This window comes from Lissotriton helveticus, chromosome 7 (genome assembly GCF_964261635.1).
Source record: "Lissotriton helveticus chromosome 7, aLisHel1.1, whole genome shotgun sequence".
Taxonomy (NCBI): domain Eukaryota; kingdom Metazoa; phylum Chordata; class Amphibia; order Caudata; family Salamandridae; genus Lissotriton; species Lissotriton helveticus.
This window is the reverse complement of record NC_136068.1, coordinates 742,782,227-742,809,456: the sequence shown is the minus strand read 5'-3', so window position 1 is coordinate 742,809,456 and position 27,230 is coordinate 742,782,227. Positions and strand designations below refer to the sequence as shown.

Below are 27,230 nucleotides of genomic sequence, written 5' to 3'. Positions count from 1 at the left end.
GGTTCCAAGAGATGTGAAAACAAAGGTACTGAAAGCTCAGTTTCCGTACTAGGATGGATGTTTGCCAGTTTACAGTGCTCTGATCGCTGCAAATAGGTACCAGTAGCCAGTATGCAAGGTCAGAAGTGTTGTGATTTGTAACTATAGAGTAGTTTCTTCCGTTTCGTCGTACCGCTACACTTGGTGTAGGAATCCATATTCCTTCTCCTGTCCAAATATATTGGTTATTCAAAACTTAAAATTGTATTCACTTGCAATGGCATTTGAAAAAAACGAGTTTTAAAAGCAGTCAAGACATTTCCTTACTTTAGTTTTCAAAGATCTAGATCTGAGCTCTTAGAGGGTGATCTTTATTTTTCTATGAAGTATTGGTTAGCTTTCCACGACTAGTCATGCTGAGTTATCAACTTTTAAGGGGCATAGTTCTACTTGATGAATATTCATTTGATTCTCCTAGATTATCGCAGCAACACGAACATGGTTTTCATGCTGATATCTCAGATTTGTTTGCTTGGTCTGGAGACTTGTCATCAGCCTCAAATGCACTAGAACACATTTCAGCCAGACTAGTTGCATCCTAGTTGCAAATGAACCGTTTCTTTTGATACTTTAAATTTCTTAAGTCCTCTGTGCAGCAGGTGCAACCCTGACTTCCCTCATTGCCTTAGTCGGCATCTCCTTGAGCTCCCACTGTTCCAGTGTGATTGTAAACACACATGGGTCATTTTTACTGAGCAACTTTCGTACTGTGAACTAATTTGGTCTCCTAAACCCTTGCTTTACCTGCTTTCTCCTGCCAAGGATTAGCATCCATTGTACTTTAATCAATTTTCTTCCAAATCAGGTTTATTGCATCTGTGGGTACCCTTAAAAAGCTTATCATTGACCTCTTTCCCCTCTTTATTAAAGTTTGGTCGTTCCTTTGAACTGTACTTTATATGGTTGCTTCTCACATGCAATGTGATAAGTTTGCATTCACATTTAGGTACCTGCCCCAAATGCAAAATGTGGTGATGCAATTGCACTGTTTAAAAAACAAAATACTAATTTGAAGCTTTGATTGATTTATTACATGGATAGAAGTTAGTGGGGGAATTGTGCCTGATTATTTTAATGATATCTTACGTGCTATTATAACTCAATTTTGTTTGCTCTTTTCCAGGCCAGTTTATGATTCAGAAAGTTGTCCCACAGGCAGATAGTTCCAGTTCAAAAGTTAAAGTAAAGGTTCGTGTAAATCTGCATGGAATCTTTAGTGTATCAAGTGCATCTCTTGTTGAGATTCAAAAAACTGATGAAAATGAAGAGGCCATGGACACGGATGTAACCACAAAGGATGAGGAGGTAATTAAATTTGTTACGTTTATGCCAATGTGGTTAAGTTAATTACGCATCAAATTCAGTTTTATGCACACCTGACAAGCATCAACAAAAGCACAATTTAAATTCATATTGTGATAGTTTGGAGTGCATTTAAACCTTTAAACAATGTATAGGAAAGTACAATTAACTTTAATGGTTCCTTTCAAGATTATACTATTCTAGAGATGTATACAAACAAAGGTCAGTGTATCTTGTGCACAGTACCATAAACATGCCAACTTCTCATTCATGGTGTGCACGAGATTTAGCATATTCTTTTATTGCCTGTGACTTTTAGATTATTTTCCTCTTTGCAGAAGATGCAAGTAGATCAAGAGCAACAGAAACAGGAGGAAAACCAACAGAATTCCCAGGGAGACAATTCAAGTAATTCTGAGGAAATGGAGGTATTTTTTTTTCCTTGTTAAAAGTTTGCTTTACATGACGTTAACTGCCCAGTGACTAGGATATAGTTTTGCATCTCACTCATGGGCTAACATGAACTATTTTCTTCAACAATAAGTAATTTATTCTTCTATTTAAAATGTAACAATTTCATGTAGAAAAACATTAGTAAAGAAACTGGTTTATAAGGCAACATTTTCTGCCTTTTCGTTTTTTTAATCCAATTTTAATTGTAAATTAACATATGAATTACATTTAGTTGAGGAAACTTAATGTGGAAATGGGCCAGATGCTTTGTTCATAAACATGTACCGAAATGTTTCCCCGATCTGTTATGGTATTCTAGAATACGCCTCACTCTTCCATGTCCTACAAGAATACGCCTCACTCTTCAATGCACTACAAGATCAGCAAGCCAACTCATATTTGCTGCTCCATATATCTGAACAAACGGCTGCCTCTTTAGGCTTAATTTCAACTTTTTTTTGTTAAATAGATTTTTTGGGGCTTTTTCAACAGCATCATTAATCACTCCGCAATCAGTTGGCATTACAATATGTATTTGTACATAAACACAACAATGCGTTTATTTTTTTTTATTTTTTTTTACAATGCGTTTATTTTCAATAGTCATTTGTCTTTTTAAATTATATTGTGTAAGATTTTATATATATATATATATATATATATATATATATATATATATATATATATATATATATATATATATATATATATATATATATAAATTGTCAACCAACGGAAAAGAAAAATTGTATTGGGACACGAGTTAGGAAGTAGTGATGGATGGGAATTTAGGATACTTGGTGATCCCACAAGGGGTATAAGAGGTGGGCTGTGTGATGTACTAGGGACGTGTTCAATGGTATACAGATGAGGTGAAAGCAGGAAAATAGTTTTTTTTTTTTGTATTTTGAAAAGACACTAACTGATAAAAAAGAAATGGAAAAACATACTGTAATTCAGGCTGGGGTGGGTTTGTAGGGTAAAACAGGTGGTGGCGGAGAGGGGGGAGGGTCTGTGTTAGCTATAGGCATGGTGTGTCCACAAAGGAGAGGGGGTGCAGTGCCCTATTGAATCTGGGAAGAATCAGAACATGTGATAGCCACTGATGTCATTAAACTTAAGGAGAGGGAAACTGATACGGGAGATCAGGCTTCTAGTGTGGAAAGATCCCATTTAGGCTTGCGGAGAAAGGTTATCTTCCCTGGGTCTTTCCTCCAATGCAGCCTATGATTTATCTCAGGAGTCTTCTGTAGGGTTGGCTCGCAGGTCTTTACTCTCCTCTCTGTGCACAGCTTTGCTTTCTGTTTTGGCCCACCGTGAGAACTTTGTTTGCCAGTTAGTTATTTCAGGAGAGGGGGAGGGGGGGGGGGGCTTCAAAGTGTAGGCTCAATTTTAACCTACATTTCCGCCATGATGAATATTGGGAACAGACCATCGTCAAATTATGTAAGGATCAGTAGACCGTCTGTGTGGTTTTGCTTTCCAAAATAACTCTTCTCCACTTGCCTTTAGTATTGTTCATTTAAATATACTCATGGTTGTCTAGTATTGCAGTTCACTCTTCAGTAGTTTCATTGCTGTGGCGTTCTGGTAAATCTTGATAATAGAGTATTGGGGTTTCTTACATAGATTCACATGCTCGAATTATTCCCCGCCGTCGAGATGGGAGTCCCACGGTAACCTAATCAAGCAGTAGTTAACAAAGAGCATAGGCTATAATGGCCCTAGTTAATAAATGTAATAGCCTATCCGTCCTTTTAAAAAAAAAAAAAAGGACCAAACTTTAAATACAATCAATCAGCTGTCAGCACCTGCTCTAGTACACTCCCAGCGGAGGCAGTTTCCCTCCGATTTTCACCGTACGTCATGTTTGAAGGGAATCTTCCTGAGTTCTACTCGGTTTATTCTAATATCAACTGGATTTTATCCTAGAATTGCCATCTTTCCAGCATGTCAAACTAAAATGCTTTTTCCGCCCATGTAAGAATTGTCCCAGGAAAAGAATCAATGTGGATGACGCACACAGGATGTATATACTGCCTCCTTCCCAAACAGGAGTTAAGACTGTTCAAGATTTGTCGCACTTTCTCCTCAAAAATTCTGCAGGAAAGAGAGGAAATGTTGCTGTTATGGTTCCAGACGACTAAACATCAGAGAAAGTCTTCAGAGGAAGAGAGCGATGGACCTTCAAAGCCTCATAAGAGAGCTAGATCCCTAGAGGGGTATCTCTGGAGAGTGGAGGAAACATCTCAAACCCTCTCATGAGAGTAAAGACTCAAAGGAGAGAGTCTCCTCAGAGCATGCATTATCTTTACCCACTACACCTTCCAAGAAAGTAAGGAATAAGACCGTACTCAAGCCTCTTCCTCAGATTGTTTGATTGTCTGATAACCACGAGTATCACCGTCTCATCGTTAACACTGTTGACGGCAGGAACGACGACACTGATAGGTATTACAGGTCTCATACCATTGACAAGTGAAGGAAGCTGGCTCTGTATATACTATGCCAAAGTGAGGTATAGTGTGTTCAGGGTCCAGTGGTTCCCCAGAGGTACAGCATAGACTAAATTAGATAATACCTTATTCTCTTTTGTGTTAGTGTGGTTGAGCAGTCGGGCTTATCAGAGGTTAGTGTAAACATTTGTTGTACACACACAGGCAAGAAATTATGTCTGACACTCAAAGACTGAATCCAGATCAATTGTTTGTAGAACGTTATTTTGTTTTTATTACTAGAACCAAGATTTATTTAGTAGCAGGTTTGTGATACTTTCAATCTAATAATACTTTTCAAAATATGGTGTTGACTGGTTTTGTCGAAGCATACAGGTTACATAAATAACATGTTCGAGGCATGTGGGCTGCTAAATTCATATCTTAGCATTAGATCGCCGCCTAGTGTTGGGCTCGGATGATTGCACATTGTTGTCCTGGAAGAGTCTTCGAAGTATCCTGAGATAGGTGGCTCCTCCCCTGGACTACAGTGCGCATGGGCATCGGCTCCATCCCCAGATTGTTTTTTTCCGCCATTGGGTTCGGATGTGGTCTCGACGTCTTACTGTCGGAACCAAGTAAAACTAACTTTTAGCGGCCAAAAGGCCTCGATTTTATTGCGTCGGTATTGTCTGCGCACGGTCTCGAGTCTTCCGTCTCTTGGAGCCGGAATAAGCGGAGTTTTCTTCGCTCTCTGAACTTTGAGGCCTTCTCATCGCGACACGACTGCAAGCCTTTTCGGACATGGAGCGGAGCCCGATTAAGTACTGCCCGCTCTGTGGGTCCAAGTACCCACACATCGATCTACACCCCGTCTGTAACAAGTGCCTTTCGCCTGACCACGACGACGGAAAGTGCAAATTGTGTGCGCAGTTCCGCTCAAAGAAAACTCTCAAGCTTCGGCGCGCGGTGCGCTTGGAAGCTAAGCAAGCGGCCCCGGATCCGGAGAACATCTTCGGAGACCAGGACGAAGAGGTCCAGGGTCACCATCTACAAATCTCCCCACCAGAGACGGAGGTCGAGGCGGATCCGGGAGACGACGACGGAGTCGCGGGTCAAGGCCTTGAATACGTCGAAGAGGTAGGAGACGACGATGAGATTTATGGGGCCGCGGCAGACAGCTTGGGGGACGAGCTCTGCCCCGAAGGTTACGAAGATACCGACCGGGACACGGGATCGCCTGTCGGCCTTACCCAAGACCCGTTGCCGCAAGCCACAGCCCCGCCTTCGGGCCCGGCTACGGACTCACTTGCTGAGCAGACTGTTTCGAAAACGAAACTGAAACCATCGGGATCGACGACACCTAAAATGGCCGACCCGAAAACGAAACTTAAGGACTCGAGTGTCCCTAAGATGGCTGCCGTGCCGGTGAAAAAGACGGTGCCCGCTACCCCATCGGCTCCGTCGACCTCCGGTCCGCAGAAGCCGAAGAAGTCCGTCGATTCCGATGCTGCAAAATCGAAACCGACGCCTGAGGAGGGGTCCTCCAAGAAAGATGGTCGGCACGGGTCAGCGGCTACGACGCCGTCCAAGCCCGCCAAAGTCGGCTCCAAGGAGGCTACGCACAAGAAGTCTGCGCCCCGGACTCAGGAATCGGAGGCGCTGAAGACGGGTTCTGCGCCCAAAGCGCACAAGGCCCACAAGGACGTCGGATCCGAGGGACCGATCAGACCATCCTCGTCAGCGACGAAACCCACTGTGAGTGAGACGTCCCTCATTGCAGACTCACTGCAAAGAATCAGGGAGAAAGCCTTTGCCCCGTCGGCTCCGATACCATCGCCGCAGCCGCAAAAGGACACTCCGGCAAAGCCTTCTGGGAAACTTCTCTTTCTTTTGCCACCTAAGGAGGCGCCGAAAGCGTTTTCAACCAAATCGGCTCCGAAACAAGTTTCTTCGCCGGCTGGCCCGCTTCCACGTCGGGTACTCGAATCAGAAGACGATTCAGAGCATTTCATCGACGCTGACACAGGCAAGCTGACCCTCTATAAGAGGAAAATCACTTCGGAGCCAGTGGACTCCTATGTCATCCCACTGAAAAAGAAGAGGGTGCCCCTTGACGCCTCAGGCCTCACGGAGCCAATCCAGCCTCCTCCAAGACGGAGCCCTACTCCCTCCCCAGAACACTCTGCGATTGAGGGGTATGATGAGGACGAGCAGTACAATTTCCCTATCGATGAACCTGATGCACAACCGGATTCATACGATGACACTGGTGACCAGAACACCCAGGGTGTGGGGCAGGACCCGCAGCTCTTTAATGCACGTGCATCCCCGACTGAGGACTCAGCAGGCTTTCATGCACTACTTGAAAGGGCGGCAGCCAATCATGATGTGGACATGCATGCCGACCCGGTTGAGGAAGACTTCCTTTTCGACACCTTTTCAGTCTCTGAAAGGACAGTAAAGACACTTCCTATGCTAAAAGGAGTCCTCAAACATGCTGGGGACATTTTTAAGGAGCCTACAAGAGCGAGAGTGGTCAACCCTCGCATTGAAAAGAAGTACAGGCCTGCACCTGCGGACCCCGCCTACATCCGGGGACAATTGCCACTGGACTCTCTTGTGGTCGCCAATGCCAGGAAACGTGCCAACTCCCAGACAACGGGTGAAGCTCCTCCCCCGGATAAGGAGTCCAAAGTGCTAGAGGCAGGGGGCAAAAGAGTAGCTGCACAGGCATCAAACTTTTGGCGCATCGCCAATACACAGGCGCTCTTGGCGCGTTACGATAGGGCACACTACGATACCCTAGAACAGGTTGTACAACACCTGCCTCCACAGTTCCAAGAAGCTACACAACTGCTCATTAACGAAGGGAAGCTAATCTCAAACGCAGCCATCAAGTGTGCGCTTGACGCTGCAGATACAGCTGCTAGGGCTGTCAACACTAGCGTTATGCTGAGACGACAGGCGTGGCTACGCATCTCAGGCTTTAAACCGGATATTCAGACAACAATTCTTAATCAACCGGTCAATCCTGATAGTCTGTTTGGTCCAGATGTTGACACCACCCTAGAGAAAATAAAAAAGGACACGGAAACTGCTAAATCCATGGGGGCCCTGCAGTCTCAACAGTTTCGTGGCAGCAATTTTCGTCGCTCAGGTGCACGTGGGGTCACCAGAGGACAAATGGGTCAACAATCCCAGTTCTCAAAAGGTGGGGCACAATCCTCGTTCACGAAACAGAACAAGGGAGGTTACAGGAATAACAGCAACAGAGGTCGCGGCAGAGGAAACAACAACCCCCGCTCCTCTACTCCTAGCAAACAGTGACTCTCTGTCACTGCCCCCCGACCACCTAACACCTGTCGGGGGGAGACTGCAGCAGTTCCTGCCCGTCTGGAAAAACATCACCACAGACAGGTGGGTGCGACAACTAGTCCAGTATGGTTATTGCCTAGAATTGAAGTCCACTCCACCCAACATCCCGCCAAGGCAAAGGCCTATGTCCGCAGAGCACTTGCTCTTATTGCAGCAGGAAGTAGTGGTGATGCTGCAAAAGGGAGCAATCGAGCAAGTGCCGGTGGGAGAGGAAGGCACAGGGGTATATTCCCTGTACTTCCTTATTCCAAAGAAGGACGGATCTCTCAGACCCATTCTAGATCTACGCCCCCTCAACCTGTACATACTATCGGAACATTTCCACATGCTTACACTGCAACAGATTCTTCCCTTGCTAAACCAAGGAGACTTCTTAGCAACCTTAGATCTCAAGGATGCGTATTTCCACATTCCACTACACCCGTCACACAGGAAATACCTCAGGTTCACTATTCAAGGCAGGCACTACCAGTTCAAGGTCCTACCCTTCGGAGTCACAACAGCCCCGAGGGTGTTCACCAAGTGTCTGGCGACAGTAGCGGCGCACCTCAGGAGGCAGAACATCCATGTCTACCCCTACCTAGACGACTGGCTCGTACAAGCCAAGTCAGAGCAGCAGTGCGCCGCGGACATGTCAACTACAATTCACCTTCTTCACGATCTGGGTTTCTCCCTAAACTACCCAAAATCGCATCTTCAGCCGGCACATGTCCGGCAGTTCCTAGGTGCAACGATCAACACCCTGACGGCCATGGCTCAGCCAAACCAAGTCAGGATAGACAGCATGCAGGCCCTGATCCAAAGGTTCAGGCCACAACACTCGCTTCCAGCGAGAGTGTTCATGCAGTTGATAGGCATGATGGCCTCCTGCATCTTCATAGTCCCTCACGCACGGCTACACATGCGCCCGCTCCAGGAGTGCTTAGCGAATCAGTGGACACAGGCTCGTGGACAATTGACAGACCTAGTGTTGGTTACCAGTCGGGCATACGACTCTCTGCATTGGTGGACTCCACACAACCTTTGCAAGGGCCGACTGTTCCAAGAGCCTGTGCCGCAGATTGTCCTGACAACGGACGCATCTCTCCAGGGATGGGGAGCTCATGTGCTCACTTACACAGTGCAGGGACTATGGTCAACGCAGCAACAGAAGATGCACATCAACTATCTGGAACTGATGGCAATCTTCATGGCGCTCAAGTCCTTCATTGTACATCTGTGCAACAAGGTCGTGCTAGTCCGGACGGACAACATGACCGCGATGTACTACATTCAAAAGCAGGGAGGCACCCACTCGCCACAGCTGTCTCATCTGGCTCAGAGCATGTGGAAGTGGGCCATTCAGAGGAACATTTTCCTCATGGCAGAACACCTCCCAGGAAAGGACAATCAGATGGCGGATCTGCTCAGCAGGTACAGCCATCAAATGCACGAGTGGGAGTTACACCCATCTGTCCTCCACCCGTACTTCCAGCAGTGGGGTCATCCGGAGATAGACCTGTTTGCCACAAAAGAGAACGCAAAATGCCAACACTTTGCCGCCAGGTTCCCTCACCCACAGTCGCAGGGGAATGCGATATGGATGAACTGGTCAGGCAAATTTGCGTACGCTTTTCCGCCAGCCCCTCTAATACCGCTGGTCGCAAGAAAGCTAAGGCAGCACGAGATGACTCTCATCCTAGTTGCTCCAACGTGGGCGCGCCAAGCATGGTACACCACGTTCCTCGAACTCTCAGTGGTGCCGCATCAAAGACTGCGTCTCACGCCCAGTCTTTTGACGCAGAACCATGGAGAAATTCAGCATCCAGATCCGCAACAGCTCAACCTGGCGATCTGGCTCCTGAGGTCCTAGAGTTTGGGTACCTTAACCTGCCTCCAGAATGCATGAGCATCATCAAGGAGGCGAGGAAACCAACTACTAGAGCATGCTATGCTGCAAAGTGGAAGCGTTTTGTCATCTACTGTACAGCCAATGACATCAACCCGCTTGATGCATCTATCCCCAACATCATCTGCTATCTGTTGCATCTTTACAAGTGCAATCTGGCGTACACTTCCATTCGGATACATCTATCCGCCATAGCGGCTTATCTTCAGAACAGGCAGCACCTCTCTGTCTTCAGAGTGCCCGCCATTAAAGCCTTCCTTGAAGGTCTGAAAAGAGTCATTCCCCCAAGGACACCGCCAGCTCCAGTGTGGAACCTCAATGTCGTCCTCACCAGACTGATGGGACCACCATTTGAGCCACTGCACTCGTGTGAACTCCAGTTCCTTACGTGGAAAGTAGCTTTCCTTATAGCTATTACGTCTCTGAGGCGTGTCAGTGAGCTGCAGGCGCTCACAATCCAAGAGCCATTCATTCAAATTCATCCAAATAGGGTAGTGCTACGCACTAACCCCAAATTCCTTCCGAAGGTGGTGTCACAGTTTCATCTAAACCAAACTATTGACTTACCAGCATTCTTTCAAAACCCGCAAACGGTGGCGGAAAGAATGCTCCATACCTTAGATGTACGGAGGGCGTTGATGTACTACATAGACAGAACACAACCCTTTAGAAAGACAAAACAACTCTTTGTTGCCTTCGCACCACAACACAAAGGCAACCCAATTTCCAAAGCAGGGATAGCCAGGTGGATTGTTAAGTGCATCCAGATATGTTATCAAAAAGCCAAGCGCACTTTAACAATACCCCCCAGAGCGCACTCCACACGCAAACTGGGGGCATCCATGGCTTTCCTAGGGAACATTCCTTTAGAGGATATTTGCAGAGCAGCCACGTGGGTCACACCACATACCTTCACAAAACACTACTGTGTTGATGTGCATTCCAAGCAGCAAGCAGCTGTAGGACAGGCTGTTCTCAAGACACTTTTTCAGGTTTCTGCAGCTGGCACGGGCAACCGCCGCTGATGGAGGGACTGCTATGTATTCTATGCTAAGATATGAATTTAGCAGCCCACATGCCTCGAACTGAATATGCTACTTACCAGTATGCATCTGTTCTTGGCATGTAGGGATGCTAACATTCATATCGCCCGCCCTCCTCCCCGTGCCTGTCGCAGCTGCAGATATACTATTGTATTCAATCATTAGCATGGACATCCTTTACACCTTTCACTCCATCTTCTGCCACAATGGCGAAAAACAATCTGGGGATGGAGCCGATGCCCATGCGCACTGTAGTCCAGGGGAGGAGCCACCTATCTCAGGATACTTCGAAGACTCTTCCAGGACAACAATGTGCAATCATCCGAGCCCAACACTAGGCGGCGATCTAATGCTAAGATATGAATGTTAGCAGCCCTACATGCCAAGAACAGATGCATACTGGTAAGTAGCATATTCAATCCCCCCTCAAGCGCCTTGAGGCCCTCTGGGTGAGTAGTGCGCTATACAAATTTTAACTTGACTTGACTTTGCAGTATAGTAAATGTGTTGTAAACTCTTTACAGTACTTGTCATTACTTTAGATAACTTTCTGGTTACTTTGCTAGCTTTGGGCAAAACAGACTAAAAACACAGTTTAGGCATTGCAGTATATCAGTAAGCACGTTACCTCTTTTGAAGACACTAAGTTACTTTGTTGTAGTACAAGACATGGTCAACACTTAAAACAATTTTCAGAGAAAAAAACACCATGCAATCCTATGAAGGAAAAAGCAGTTTTAAGTTTGCAGGTAAGTTAACTGTTTTGTAACAGATTTTTGGAGTGTAGAACCAAGGTTCTCCTACACCTCCCCCAGCAACTGTATGGAGGAGGTTACATTTTTTCTTTATCAACATTGGCAAGAAATCACCACAGATCAATGGGTGTTATCCATAATAGAACACGGTTATTGTTTGGAACTCAAACATTCCCCCCCTCCCCCACCCAATTCTACCCAGACAACAAAAAATGTCAAAAGAACATCTTACACTGTTACAGGAATAGGTTCTTTCACTCCTTAAAAAGTAGCAATAGAAGTAGTAGTTACATCATCAGAGACAAGGAGTATACTCCCTTTATTTTCTCATTCCAAAAAAGGACAAAACATTAAGACCTATTTTAATTTTAGACCTAATGACGCTATACAGGCTCATTTCCTCAGAACACTTCCACATGGTTACACTACAAGAAGTAATACCATTGTTACAGCAAGGAGATTGCACGACTCTAGACCTCAAGGTTGCATATTTTCATATCCCCTTTAAACAGGACGCAGATGTTACTTACACTTTCAGCTAAATGGGCATTATCAATTCAGACTGCTACCATTTGGGGGTCATAACCGCTCTAAGAGTTTTCACAAAATATCTTGCAGTAGTGGCAGCTCATATCAGAAGAGAAGGAATACATGTTTTCCCACATCTAGACAATTGGCTTATCAAACGTCCAACACACCATCAGTGTCTTCAACATATTCAATAGGTAATAAACCGTCTTTACAAAGTAGGGTTTACACTAAACATACAAACATTTTGTTTGCCACCAAAACAAATTTAGCTTTTTCTAGGGGCAACTCCACTCAATCCAGCCAAAGCATGTCCCAGTGCAGAAAGAGTAACAAAGTTCTTTCAAACATTGCTGCAATTTCAGCCGCAAGTTTACTTCACAGTAAACAAATGTGATGGGACTATTAGGGATGATGGCTTAGTGCATAGCTATAGTACCACACACTCGTCTACATATGCATCCCCTTCAACGTACTCTTCAATCTCAGGGGAATGGGGGTCTACAGGATCTAGTGCTGGTGGGGCCAGCAACTCGTCGCTCTCTGCAGTGGTGGAAGAGTAACCACTTGTTGCATGGTCGTCCCATTAAAGCCCCAGTTCTGCAAATCACCATCACTGCAGATGTATCCCTTCAAGGATGGTTCACATATGAAAGTTTGTGATCTATGGACAGTAGCTCAAACACATCTGCATATCAATCATCTGAAGTTGCTAGCAATTCAGCTAGCCTCAACGCTTTTCAAGTTAATTTGTACAACCAAATAGTGCTCATACGAACAGATATGACTGCATTGCATTATATTAAAAAACAGGAAGGGAGGTGGGACACATAACTCACAGCTATCTCTCCTATAAGAGAAACTGGTACTGTGTAATCAACCACAACGTCCACCTCCCAGCAGAATACCTACCTTGGGTGGACAACAACTTTGCAGATATGCCCAGCAGAACACATCAAGTGTGCGAGTGGGAAATCGATCAGACGCTACTTCTTACTTCGAAAAGTGCGGCACACTTTAAATAGTCAGGTTTGCCACTCAATGGCAAAACTTTGCATCCAAGTTCCCTCACCTGCAATCCAAGGGCAATGCCCTGTGGATGAATTGCTCAGAGGAGTATTTGCTTATGCTTTTCCTCCTCTCTCTCATTCCATACGTAGTTCAGAAGTTAATGCAAACCTCTCTGACTATCTCTAGTGCCATACGAGAAACTACCTCTGCGGCCACACCTGTTAACTCAAGGTCTTGGAAAAATATCCACTCCAATCCCAAACAGCTCAATCTCAGCGATTTTGGCTCCTGAAGGCTTAGAATTCCATTTCTCTGATCTTTAAAACTACCACAAGAATTTATGGACCTACTTAAACAAGCTTGTAGACCAACCACTTGAGCATGTAATGCAGCTAAAAGTACACGTTATATGATTATTTGTTTTGCAAAAATAAATACAGCCTTCATCACCTACTATACAAGATCTTATTGGCTATCTTTTTCATTTAGAGCGAACCGGGCTTGCTTACAAATCTATTAGACTACACTTAGCAGCACTAGCAGCCTACATATAAACTAGACAACATATGTTTGTATTTAAAATACCAGTCATTAAAGCATTCATGGAAGGGATAAAAATAATTATACCATCTTCCATTCTACTGGCCCCAACATTGGAACCTGAATATTGTGCTTACCAGGCTTATGAGACTGCCATTTGAACCACTTCATGTCAACTACAGCTTTTAACTTAGAAGGTGGCTTTTCTAGTAGCAAACACATCTCTTAGAATAATAAATGAATCACAGGCACTTACTTTGGAAGATACATTCTTCAAGGTCTATGCAAATAAAGTAGTTTTAAGAATCAACCCTACATTTTTGCCCAAAGTGGTTTCAGCTTTTCATACAAGCCAAACTATAGGTTTGAGGCATGTGGGCTGCTGAATTCATATCTGTGCATAGATCGCCACCTAACGCCTAGTATTGGGTCCGGATGATTGCACATTGTGTTCCTGGAAGAGACTTCGAAGTATCACGAGATAGGTGGCTCCTCCCTCGGACTACAGTGTGCATGGGCATCCTCTCCATCCTCAGTTTTTTTCCACCATTGGATTCAGATGTACCTTCCAGCACTCGAAGTTCGGAATCGAAGAAAACTTTCTAAAAGGCCAAAAGGCCTTCGCTTTTGTCGGTATTGTTTTCGATCGGTACCGAAAAACTTTCTTCAACATTTGTTTGCACTCCGGTCGTTGAATCGGGCCGTTGGGCCTTCTCGACACCACGCGGACCGACGGTCGATGGAATGAAGTCCATTCAAATACTGCCCGCAGTGCAACTCAAAGTTCCCGCACACAGATAAGCATCCAGTGTGCAACAAATGTTTATGTCCAGATCATAATGAAGATAATTGTCTAGCTTGTGCCCAGTTCCAATCCAAAAAGACAATCCGGAATCGGCGGGCGGCGAAGCAAGAAATGCAGAGGTCCGACACCAGAGCCTGAGAATATCTTCGACGATGAGGAAGAACTAGTACACGCCGAAGACTGATCAAGACGATCAATACTCCGAGCACGACTCTGAATATTATATCGACTAAGAGGAAGAAATCGTCGATAGCGCAGAGTCTATGATCGATGTCTTGATCATAATCAAGACATCGTAGCTGTCGAAGACGACTCCGATGACGAGGGGCGAACCGTGAGAACACCGCCCCATATAGACACCACACCTATATCAGAGACTCGGGTCGAGGCATCGCCATCAGACCTTAGCCAAGATCTAAAAACTGGTTCTATAGCCCCGCCATACTGCCCGGCTAAGAACATACAAAAAGAGCCTCCTGAGACACGTAATCCAAGGCCGGTTCCATCAAAACCGAAACTCATCGACACGACCGTCTTCGGCCCGAACGTCGTCGAACCGAAGGTCACAAAACCAAAGGGCGCCGAGCCGAAGGGCCACCATACCAGAAAAACCTTCGAAGCCAAAGGCGGTCGAATCGACCAAATCGACTTCGACCGCCGAAAAAGGGAAAACGCCTGTCACCGAAGACAAAAGGGCTACGCCCAAGGCGGTCGTCAAACCGAAACCTAAGGTTCAACAGACCAAACCCGTCGAGCCGAAGCCCATCGATCCGAAGAAGGGCATCGAGCCAAAGCCGCTGGCTCCAAAGACACCTCAAAAGCCGAAAGAAGTTACCGAACCGCCAAGGTCGCTCGGTCCAAAAAAAAAGTGGTAAAACCTATAAAAGATATCGGACCGACAAACTGTCGGAAACCCTCAAAAACAGATATAGGCACCGAAAGCGGTCGAACAAACTAAAGGCATCAAACCGAAAAAGGTCAAACCAAAGACATCGGTGCCAAGGCACAACACTGTGGAAGAGGAGCTCATCCATCCAGACCCCTCCACAGAGTATCAGTCCAAGCTATATATTGACCCAAATACTGGGAAAGTGACTGTTTATACAAAGAAGAAAAGACCAGTTCCTGCTGAAGACTTTTCTAGAATTCCTCTTAAAAAGAAAAGGGACTGTGCTACCTCTCCTATTCTTTTCCAACCTATCTCTCCAGCTATGCCTACTACTCCATATGCCCCATACTCACCTGCACGCTCTGACCATAACCCAGATGAAAATCAGGATGCAGACGTGGGTTTCGGATATCCACAAAACCCATATATAGACCCCAATTCACAACCATGGGGTGGGGGGGTGAGCCAGACAATGAGGTGGCTCTACCCATTACAGACCCAGTTAAACCATCACCCACAGAAGACACAGTGGCTTTTAACTCTTTAATAGATAGAGCAGCAAGGTACCATAATGTAGACATGCATTCAGATGCTATAGAAGATTTTCTATTTGATACGCTGGCTACATCAGAAAAAAGTGTCAAAACGCTCCCCATGTTAAAGGGCGTCCTAAAGCACGCAAATAACATATTCAAGGACACTGCTAGGGCACGTGTCATCAACCCAAGGATAGAACAAAAGTATAGGGCTGCACCAGTAGACCCTACTCATCAGGGGACAACTACCTTTAGACTCTTTAGTGGTATCCAACGCACGAAAGCGTGCTAGTTCACAAACTACTGGAGAGGCGGCTCCTCCTGACAAGGAGTCCAAGATTTTAGAAGCATCAGGCAAAAGAGTGGCAGCTCAAGCAGCAAACTCATGGAGAATAGCCAATACTCAGGCCTTGCTGGCCAGATATGACAGGGCACACTATGATAGTTTAGAGGGACTTCTCCAACACTTACCTGAGCCTTATAAAGAGCAGGCAGATGAACGTATACAGGAGGGAAAGCTCATCACCAACGCCCCCATTAAATGTGCTCTAGACGCGGCAGATACAGCTGCCAGATCTATAAACACAAGCGTACTACTTAGGAGGCACGTATGGCTTCGCATATCTGGATTTAAGAATGAAGTACAGGCCACAATTCTTAATCAGCCTATAAATCCAGATTTTTTGTTTGGTCCAGCAGTTGACTCAATTCTAGACAAAATGAAAAAGGACACTGAGACTGCAAAGTCCATGGGAGCTCTTCAGTCCCAGCAACACAGAAGCTCCTTTCGTCGCTCCACTTATAGGGGAGGAGCGCGAGGTAACACATCGCAGCAATCCTCCACGTACAAAACTAATACACAATCCACATACAATAAAAACACAAACAGGGGTGGATACAGAGGTAATCATAACAAGGGCAGAGGTCGTGGAGGCAATGCCAATAGATCCTCCACTAACACCAAACAGTGACTTCTTGGCACTACCCCTAGACCGTTTAACACCGGTCGGGGGAAGACTACAACAATTCCTGCCAGTCTGGTTAAACATCACTACAGACAAGTGGGTCCGGCAAATTATCCAACATGGCTATTGCCTAGAACTCACATCAACACCACCCATCATTCCACCCGTACACCGTCCAATGTCACAGGAACATATAACATTACTGCAGCAAGAGGTATGCTGCAAAAGGGGGCCATAGAACCAGTCCCACTTCAACATCAAGGAACAGGAGTGTTCGAGGCATGTGGGCTGCTAAATTCATATCTTAGCATTAGATCGCCGCCTAGTGTTGGGCTCGGATGATTGCACATTGTTGTCCTGGAAGAGTCTTCGAAGTATCCTGAGATAGGTGGCTCCTCCCCTGGACTACAGTGCGCATGGGCATCGGCTCCATCCCCAGATTGTTTTTTTCCGCCATTGGGTTCGGATGTGGTTTCGACGTCTTACTGTCGGAACCAAGTAAAACTATCTTTTACCGGCCAAAAGGCCTCGATTTTCTTGCGTCGGTATTGTCTGCGCTCGGTCTCGAGTCTTCCGTCTCTTGAAGCCGGAATAAGCGGAGTTTTCTTCGCTTTCTAAACTTTGAGGCCTTCTCATCGCGACACGACAGCAAGCCTTTACGGACATGGAGCGGAGCCCGTTCAAGTACTGCCCGCTCTGTGGGTCTAAGTACCCACACATCGATCTACACCCTGTGTGTAACAAGTGCCTTTCACCGGACCACGACGACGGCAAGTGCAAGGCCTGTGCACAGTTCCGCTCCAAGAAAACCCTCAAGCTTCGGCGCGCGGTGCGCTTGGAAGCTAGGCAAGCGGCCCCGGATCCGGAGAACATCTTCGGCGACCCGGAAGAAGAGGTCCAGGGTCACCTTCTACAAATCTCCCCCTCACAGTCGGAGGTCGAGGCGGATCCGGGTGACGACGACGGAGTCGCGGGTCCGGTCCTCGAGTACGTCGAAGAGGTAGGAGACGACGATGAAATTTATGGGGCCGCGGCGGACAGCTCTGCGGACGAGCTCTGCCCCGAAAGTTTCGAGGACGACCGGGACACGGGATCGCCTGTCGGCCTTACCCTGGACCCGTTGCCGCAAGCCACAGCCCCGCCTTCAGGCCCGGCTTCGGACTCACTTGCTGGGCACGATGTTTCGAAACCGAAACTGAAACCGTCGGGGTCGTCAACACCTAAAATGGCCGACCCGAAATCGAAACTGAAACCAAAGGACTCGAGTGTTCCTAAGATGGCTGCCGTGCCTGTGAAGAAGTCGGTGCCCGTCACCCCGTCGGCTCCGTCGACCTCCGGTCCGCAGAAGCCGAGGAAGTCGGTCGATTCCGACGCTCCGAAATCGAAGCCGACGCCCGATGAAGGGGCCCCCAAGAAAGATAGTCGGCTCGGATCAACGGCTCCGGCGCCGTCCAAGCCCGCCAAGGTCGGCTCCAAAGAGGCTACGCCCAAGAAGTCGGCGCCCCGGCCTCAAGATTCGGAGGACCCGAAGAAGGTTTCCGCGCCCAAACCGCACAAGGCCCGCGAGGGCGTCGGATCCGAGGGACCGCTCAAAGCATCCTTGTCGGCGACAAAACCAACTGGCAGTGTACCGTCCCCTATTGCGGAGTCACTGCAGAGAATCAGGGAGAAGGCCCTTGCTCCATCGGCTCCGATGCCATCACCGCAGCCGCAAAAGGACGCTCCGGCTAAGCCTTCGGGGAAACTCCTTTTTCTCTTGCCACCTAAGGAGGCGCCGAAAGCGTTTTCGACGAAATCGGCTCCGAAGCAGGTTTCCTCACTGCCAGACCCTCTTCCACGTCGTGTACTCGAATCGGTGGACGATTCAGAGCATTTCATCGATGCTGCCACCGGCAAGCTGACCCTCTATAAACGGAAGATCACTTCGGAGCCGGTGGACCCCTACGTCATCCCGTTAAAGAAGAAGAGGGTGCCCCTTGACGCCGTAGGCCTCACGGAGCCGATTCAGCCTCCTCCAAGACGGAGCCCTACTCCCTCCCCAGAACACTCTGTGGGTGAGGAAGATGATGAGGATGAACAGTACAATTTCCCCATCGATGACCCTGATGTACAACCAGATTCATACGACGACTCTGGTGACCAAAACACCCAGGGGGCGGGCCAAGACCCGCAGACCTTTAATGCACGTGCATCCCCGACTGAGGACTCAGCAGGATTTCATGCACTAATTGAACGGGCGGCGGCCAATCATGATGTGGACATGCATGCCGACCCGGTTGAGGAAGACTTCCTTTTTGACACCTTTGCCATATCTGAGAGGACAGTAAAAACACTTCCTATGCTGAAAGGTGTTCTCAAACATGCTGGAGACATTTTTAAGGAGCCTACGAGGGCTAGAGTGGTCAACCCTCGCATTGAAAAGAAGTACAGGCCTGCTCCTGCGGACCCCGTCTACATCCGGGGACAGTTGCCACTGGACTCTCTTGTGGTTGCCAATGCCAGGAAACGTGCCAACTCCCAGACAACGGGTGAAGCTCCTCCCCCGGACAAGGAGTCCAAAGTGCTTGAGGCAGGAGGCAAAAGAGTGGCTGCACAGGCGGCAAACTTTTGGCGCATCGCAAATACACAGGCGCTCCTGGCGCGTTATGATAGGGCGCACTACGACACCCTAGAACAAATTATACAACACCTGCCCCCACAGTTCCAAGAAGGCACCAAGATGCTTATTGAGGAAGGGAAGCTAATATCAAACGCAGCCATCAAGTGTGCACTTGACGCTGCGGACACAGCTGCTAGGGCTATCAACACTAGCGTTATGCTGAGAAGACAAGCCTGGCTCCGCATCTCAGGGTTCAAGCAGGATATTCAGACGACAATTCTGAATCAGCCGGTCAATCCTGATAGTCTGTTTGGTCCGGATGTTGACACCACCTTAGAGAAGATAAAGAAGGACACGGAAACTGCTAAATCTATGGGGGCTCTGCAGTCCCAACAGTTTCGTGGCGGCAATTTTCGTCGCTCAGGTGCACGTGGAGTCACCAGAGGACAGATGGGTCAACAATCCCAGTTCTCCAAAGGTGGGGCGCAAGCCTCGTTCACTAAGCAGACCAAGGGAGGTTATAGGAACAACAGCAACAGAGGTCGCGGCAGAGGAAACAACAGCTCCCGCACCTCTACTCCGAGCAAACAGTGACTCTCTGTCACTGCCCCCCGACCACCTAACACCTGTCGGGGGGAGACTGCAGCAGTTCCTGCCCGTCTGGAGAAACATCACCACAGACAGGTGGGTGCGACAATTAGTTCAGTATGGTTATTGCCTAGAGTTGAAGTCCACTCCACCCAACATCCCACCAAGGCAAAGGCCTATGTCCGCAGAGCACTTGCACTTATTGCAGCAGGAAGTAGTGGCGATGCTGCAAAAAGGCGCAATCGAGCTCGTGCCGGTGGGGGAGGAAGGCACAGGGGTATATTCCCTGTACTTCCTTATTCCAAAGAAGGACGGTTCTCTCAGGCCCATTCTCGATCTACGTCCCCTCAACCTGTACATACTATCGGAACATTTCCACATGCTTACACTGCAGCAGATTCTCCCCTTGCTAAACCAGGGAGACTTCTTAGCAACCTTAGATCTCAAGGATGCTTATTTCCATATTCCACTACACCCGTCACACAGGAAATATCTCAGGTTCACTATTCAAGGCAGGCACTACCAGTTCAAAGTCCTACCCTTCGGAGTCACAACAGCCCCGAGGGTGTTCACCAAGTGTCTAGCGACAGTGGCGGCGCACCTCAGGAGGCAGAATATCCATGTCTACCCCTACCTAGACGACTGGCTCGTACAAGCCAAGTCGGAGCAACAGTGCGCCGCAGACATGTCGACTACAATTCGCCTGCTTCACGATCTGGGTTTCTCCCTGAACTACCCAAAATCGCATCTCCAGCCGGCACTTGTCCGGCAGTTCCTGGGTGCTACGATCAACACCCTGACAGCCATGGCTCAGCCAAACCAAGTCAGAATCGACAGCATTCAGTCGCTGATCCAACGATTCAGACCACAACACTCCCTGCCAGCGAGAGTGTTCATGCAGTTGATAGGCATGATGGCCTCCTGCATCTTCATAGTCCCTCACGCACGGTTGCATATGCGCCCGCTCCAGGAGTGCTTAGCGAATCAGTGGACACAGGCTCGTGGGCAATTGACAGACCTAGTGTTGGTTACCAGTCGGGCATACGACTCTCTGCATTGGTGGACTCCACACAACCTTTGCAAGGGCCGACTGTTCCAAGAGCCTGTGCCGCAGATTATCCTGACAACGGACGCATCTCTCCAGGGATGGGGAGCTCATGTGCTCACTTACACAGTGCAGGGACTATGGACGACGCAGCAACAGAAGATGCACATCAACTATCTGGAACTGATGGCAATCTTCATGGCGCTCAAGTCCTTCATTGTACATCTGAGCAACAAGGTCGTGCTAGTCCGGACGGACAACATGACCGCGATGTACTACATTCAAAAGCAGGGAGGCACCCACTCGCCACAGCTGTCTCATCTGGCTCAGAGCATGTGGAAGTGGGCCATTCAGAGGAACATCTTCCTCATGGCAGAACACCTCCCGGGCAAGGACAATCAGATGGCGGATCTGCTCAGCAGATACAGCCATCAGATGCACGAGTGGGAGATACACCCTTCTGTTCTCCACCCGTTCTTCCAAAAGTGGGGTCATCCGGAGATAGACCTGTTCGCAACAAAGGAGAACGCAAAATGCCGACTCTTTGCCGCCAGGTTCCCTCACCCACAGTCGCAGGGGAATGCGATATGGATGAACTGGTCAGGCAAATTTGCATACGCTTTTCCGCCAGCCCCTCTAATACCGCTGGTCGCAAGAAAGCTAAGGCAGCACTCCATGACTCTCGTCCTGGTTGCTCCAACGTGGGCGCGCCAAGCTTGGTACACCACGTTCCTCGAACTCTCGGTGGTGCCGCATCAAAGACTGCGCCTCACACCCAGTCTTTTGACGCAGAACCATGGAGACATTCAGCATCCAGATCCACGACAGCTCAACCTGGCGATCTGGCTCCTGAAGTCCTAGAGTTTGGATACCTTAACCTACCTCCAGAATGCATGAGTATCATCAAGGAGGCGAGGAAACCTACTACTAGAGCATGCTATGCTGCTAAGTGGAAGCGTTTTGTCATCTACTGTACGTCCAATGACATCAACCCGCTAGATGCATCTATTCCCAACATCATCTGTTATCTGTTACATCTCTACAAGTGCAATCTGGCGTACACTTCCATTAGGATACATCTCTCAGCCATAGCGGCTTATCTTCAGAACAGGCAGCACCTCTCTGTCTTCAGGGTGCCCGCCATTAAAGCCTTCCTTGAAGGTCTGAAGAGAGTCATTCCCCCAAGAACTCCACCAGCTCCGGTGTGGAACCTCAACGTCGTTCTCACCAGACTGATGGGGCCACCATTTGAGCCACTGCACTCGTGTGAGCTCCAATTCCTTACGTGGAAAGTGGCCTTTCTGATAGCTATTACGTCTCTGAGGCGTGTCAGTGAGCTGCAAGCGCTCACCATACAAGAGCCGTTCATTCAAATTCACCCAAATAGGGTGGTGCTACGCACTAACCCTAAATTCCTTCCTAAGGTGGTGTCACAGTTTCATCTTAATCAAACTATTGACTTGCCAGCATTCTTTCAAAACCCGCAAACGGTGGCGGAAAGAATGCTCCATACCTTAGATGTACGGAGGGCGTTGATGTACTACATAGATAGAACACAACCCTTTAGAAAGACAAAACAACTCTTTGTTGCCTTCGCACCACAACACAAAGGCAACCCAATTTCTAAAGCAGGGATAGCCAGGTGGATTGTTAAGTGCATCCAGATATGTTATCAGAAAGCCAAGCGCACTTTAACAATACCCCCCAGAGCGCACTCCACACGCAAACTGGGGGCATCCATGGCTTTCCTAGGGAACATTCCTTTAGAGGATATTTGCAGAGCAGCCACGTGGGTCACACCACATACCTTCACAAAACACTACTGTGTTGATGTGCATTCCAAGCAGCAAGCAGCTGTAGGACAGGCTGTTCTCAAGACACTTTTTCAGGTTTCTGCAGCTGGCACGGGCAACCGCCGCTGATGGAGGGACTGCTATGTATTCTATGCTAAGATATGAATTTAGCAGCCCACATGCCTCGAACTGAATATGCTACTTACCAGTATGCATCTGTTCTTGGCATGTAGGGCTGCTAACATTCATATCGCCCGCCCTCCTCCCCGGTGCCTGTCGCAGCTGCAGATATACTATTGTATTTATTCATTAGCATGGACATCCTTTACACTTTCACTCCATCTCCTGCCACAATGGCGAAAAACAATCTGGGGATGGAGCCGATGCCCATGCGCACTGTAGTCCAGGGGAGGAGCCACCTATCTCAGGATACTTCGAAGACTCTTCCAGGACAACAATGTGCAATCATCCGAGCCCAACACTAGGCGGCGATCTAATGCTAAGATATGAATGTTAGCAGCCCTACATGCCAAGAACAGATGCATACTGGTAAGTAGCATATTCAATACTCACTATACTTCCTCATTCCCAAAAAGGACGGTTCTCTCAGACCAATATTGGACCTCAGGCCCCTCAACCTGTAAATTTTATCAGAGCATTTTCATATGCTCACTCTCCAACAAGTCTTGCCATTGCTGCGTCAGGGAGACTTCCTAGCAACTCTAGACCTCAAAGACGCATACTTTCATATACCAATACACCCTGCTCACAGAAAGTATCTGAGGTTTACTATTCAAGGACAACACTACCAGTTCAAAGTCCTACCATTCGGTGTCACAACAGCTCCACGAGTGTTCACCAAATGCCTAGCAACAGTGGCGGCACATCTCAGGAGACAACACATTCATGTGTAGCCATATCTGGACGATTGGCTAATACACGCGCCATCAGCCCAGCAATGTGCCAGCCACATGTGAAAAACCATTCATCTCCTGCAAAGTCTAGGCTTCTCGCTAAACTACCCAAAGTCACACCTGCAACCCTCCCACGTCCAACAGTACCATGGAGCAACAATAGATACACTAGCAGCAAAGGCATACCCCAACGCAGCACGGATCAACAGTATGCAAATGTTAATCCAAAGGTCCAGACCACAACACTCATTGTCAGCTCGAGTGTTTATGCAACTAATAGGCATGATGGCCTCGTGCATATTTATAGTCCCTCATGCCAGACTACACATGCGTCCACTACAGGAGTGCCTAGCAAGGTAGTGGAACCAGGCTCAGGGACAATTAAAAGACCTAGTGTTGGTGACCAGTCGTGCATACAACTCTCTGCATTGGTGGAATCCACAAAACCTTTGCAAAGGACGACTGTTCCAGGAGCCTGTCCCACAAATAGTGATAACAGCGGACGCATCCCTGCTAGGCTGGGGAGCCCATGTCCTGCATTACACAGTCCAGGGACTATGGACTATACAACAGAAAAAGATGCACATCAACCTTTTAGAGTTAATGGTGATCTTCGTAGCCCTAAAAGCGTTCAAGAAACACTTATGCAACAAAACTGTGTTGATCCGGACGGACAACATGACAGATATGTATTATATTCAAAAGCAGGGATGGACACACTGCCCACAGCTGTCGCACCTGGCTCAAAGCGTGTGGAAATGGGCCATTTAGAGGAACATGTTTCTCATGGCAGAACACCTCCCAGGCAAGGACAATCAAATAGCCGATCTGCTCAGAAGGCACAGTCAACAGATGCACGAATTTGCTTACGCTTTTCCCCCAGCTCCATTAATACCGCTAGTGGCACGCAAAATGCGCCAACATTCGCTGACGCTAATCCTAGTTGCTCCCACGTGGGCGAGGCAGCCATGGTACACAACGTTCCTAGAACTGTCAGTGGTGCCTCATCAAAGACTGCGACTCACACCCAGTCTTCTAACTCCTAACCATGGCGAAATCCAACACCCAGATCCGCAACAGCTGAACCTGGCGATCTGACTCCTAAGATTCTAGAGTTTGGATAACTCAACTTGCCTCCAGACTGCATGAATATTATCAAAGAGGCAAGAAGACCCACTACCAGGCCATGTTATGCAGCAAAGTGGAAACGTTTCGTCATTTACTGCAGAAACAACAACATAAACCCATTAGATGCTTCTACACAAAACATCATTTGCTATCTCCTGCACCTACAACGTTGCAATTTAGCCTACTCATCCATCAGGATACATTTAGCTGCGTTAGCAGCATATTTCCAAAACAGGCAACACTTTTCACTGTTTGTAGTGCCAGCAATAAAAGCATTTATGGAAGGACTCAAACGAGTAATTCCACCAAAACACCCACCTTCACCAGTCTGGAATCTGAACATCGTTTTAACCAGACTTATGGGACCACCTTTTGAACCACTACACTCATGCGAACTACAATTTCTTACTTGGAAGGTGGCTTTCCTTATTGTCATTACTTCACTTAGAAGAGTTAGTGAGCTGCAAGCCCTAACCATTCAAGAGCCATTCATTCAAGTACATGCAAATAGAGTAGTTCTCAGAACAAACGCTAAATTCATGCCAAAAGTGGTATCCCATTTTCATATAAATCAAACCATAGAACTGCCAGTGTTCTTTCAAAATCCACAGACAGTAGCTGAATGGGCCTTGCATACTCTAGATGTCAAGAGAGCTCTGCTATACTATATAGATAGAACTAAGGCATTTCGAAAGACAAAACAGTTGTTTGTTGCTTTCTCACCGCAACACAAAGGCAACCCTATTTCAAAATCGGGTATAGCCAGATGGATCGTTAAGTGCATTCAGATATGTTCCTTAAAGGCAAAACGCACCTTAACAGTTCCCCCTAGGGCGCATTCTACACGCAAACTAGGGGCATCCATGGCTTTCCTAGGAAATATTCCTTTACACGAAATTTGTAGAGCAGCCACATGGTCAACCATACATACATTTACTAAACACTATTGTGTAGATGTACATTCCAAACAGCAAGCTGCTGTAGGACAGGCTGTTCTCAAAACTCTTTTTCAGACTGCTGCAGCTGGCACAGGCGGCCACCGCTAGGGGAGATACAGCTATACATTCTATGCACAGATATGAATTCAGCAGCCCACATGCCTCGAACGGAATATGCTACTTACCAGTATGCATCTGTTCTTGGCATGTAGGGCTGCTGACATTCATATCGCCCACCTGCCTCCCCGGTGCCTGTCGCAGCTGTAGCATTCACTCTTTGCATGGACATCTCTTACTATACTATACTCCATCTCTGCCACAATGGCGAAAAACAATGTGAGGATGGAGAGGATGCCCATGCGCACTGTAGTCCGAGGGAGGAGCCACCTATCTCGTGATACTTCGAAGACTCTTCCAGGACAACAATGTGCAATCATCCGGACTCAACACTAGGCGGCGATCTATGCACAGATATGAATGTCAGCAGCCCTACATGCCAAGAACAGATGCATACTGGTAAGTAGCATATTCCTTACCAGTGTTTTTTCCAAACCGAGACACAGTAGCAGAAAGGGCTGTTCATACATGAGAAGGGCTATTATGTTCTGTATTGATAGATCACAATCTTTTAGAAAAACACAACAAATGTGTGTTGCTTTTAGTAAACGCCATCAAGGGGCACCAATATCCAAAGCAGGAATTGCTAGATAGTCAGATGTATTCAAACTTGCTATCAAAAAGCAAAAAGAGTACTTACAGTAACACCACAGGCTCATTCCACAGGTAAATAAGTAGCCACTATGGCTTTTTTAGGAAATATTCCTACAGAAGATGCATTTAAAGCAGCTGTATGGAATAACCCACATACATTCATTAAGTACTATTGTGTTGATGTACTCACTAATCAACAAGCAAGAGCGGGTCAAGCTGTACTAAAACATTATTTCAAACAAGTGATTTAACCCGTCACTAGCCACAGCAACGGGAGAACTGCTCTACAGTGAAAGCTCAGCAAATGTATCTACGGCCAGCGCATGCTACAAATGTAATATGTGACTTACCCAGTAAGCATCTATTCATAGTATGTAGCGCCGTAGATTCATATGCACCCACCCACATCCCCAGAAGCTTTTGGTTGAATTAATTCTAAGTATTTAACTTGTATTTAGCACATCTAGCACTTTTTATCTTGTATATTCATGTTCTTTAATATTCTGTCACTTAATTGCTCCTATCTTTTCTAATGCTCACCCGATGAGCCACAAACAATCTAACAAAGGAGCTGAGGAACATGCACAATATGCACTGGGGGAGGGGTCACTATACCTTTTGTCTTCTTTACTTCTGGAAGGGAGGCCAGACCTCTGCAGCCAAGCCAGAAGGTTGGGGTGGGGGGGGGGCGGGGGGGGGGGGCACGTTCCTTGTAAGTTTTGCTGGGGGATGGCCCTGGCAGGACAGTGGAGCTGAAATTCCCAGAGCACATGTGGCAAGTGACTCCTGGGTGATGCCTGGGGGTAATTTTAAGGTAAGGAATCCGTAACTAATATGTCTCTTACAGATATATAGTTACCGAAGGTAAGTAACTTGTTCATTTATCATTCTTTCCACAATTTACTGTTCCTCACTAGCACCAGCACCGGTGATGGAAACACGATCAG

At 47.3% G+C, this 27,230-nt stretch overlaps 1 protein-coding gene across 1 annotated transcript in view; it reads left to right on the top strand.

Moving 5' to 3' along the window:
- Nucleotides 1-27,230, top strand: part of HSPA4 (heat shock protein family A (Hsp70) member 4) — a 424,381-nt gene that overhangs the window by 204,362 nt on the left and 192,789 nt on the right. Inside the window, exons 12-13 of the mRNA XM_078653080.1 lie at nt 1,163-1,344; nt 1,680-1,769. Coding sequence (XP_078509206.1) covers nt 1,163-1,344; nt 1,680-1,769 — 272 coding nt within the window. The remainder of the gene's footprint in view (nt 1-1,162; nt 1,345-1,679; nt 1,770-27,230) is intronic.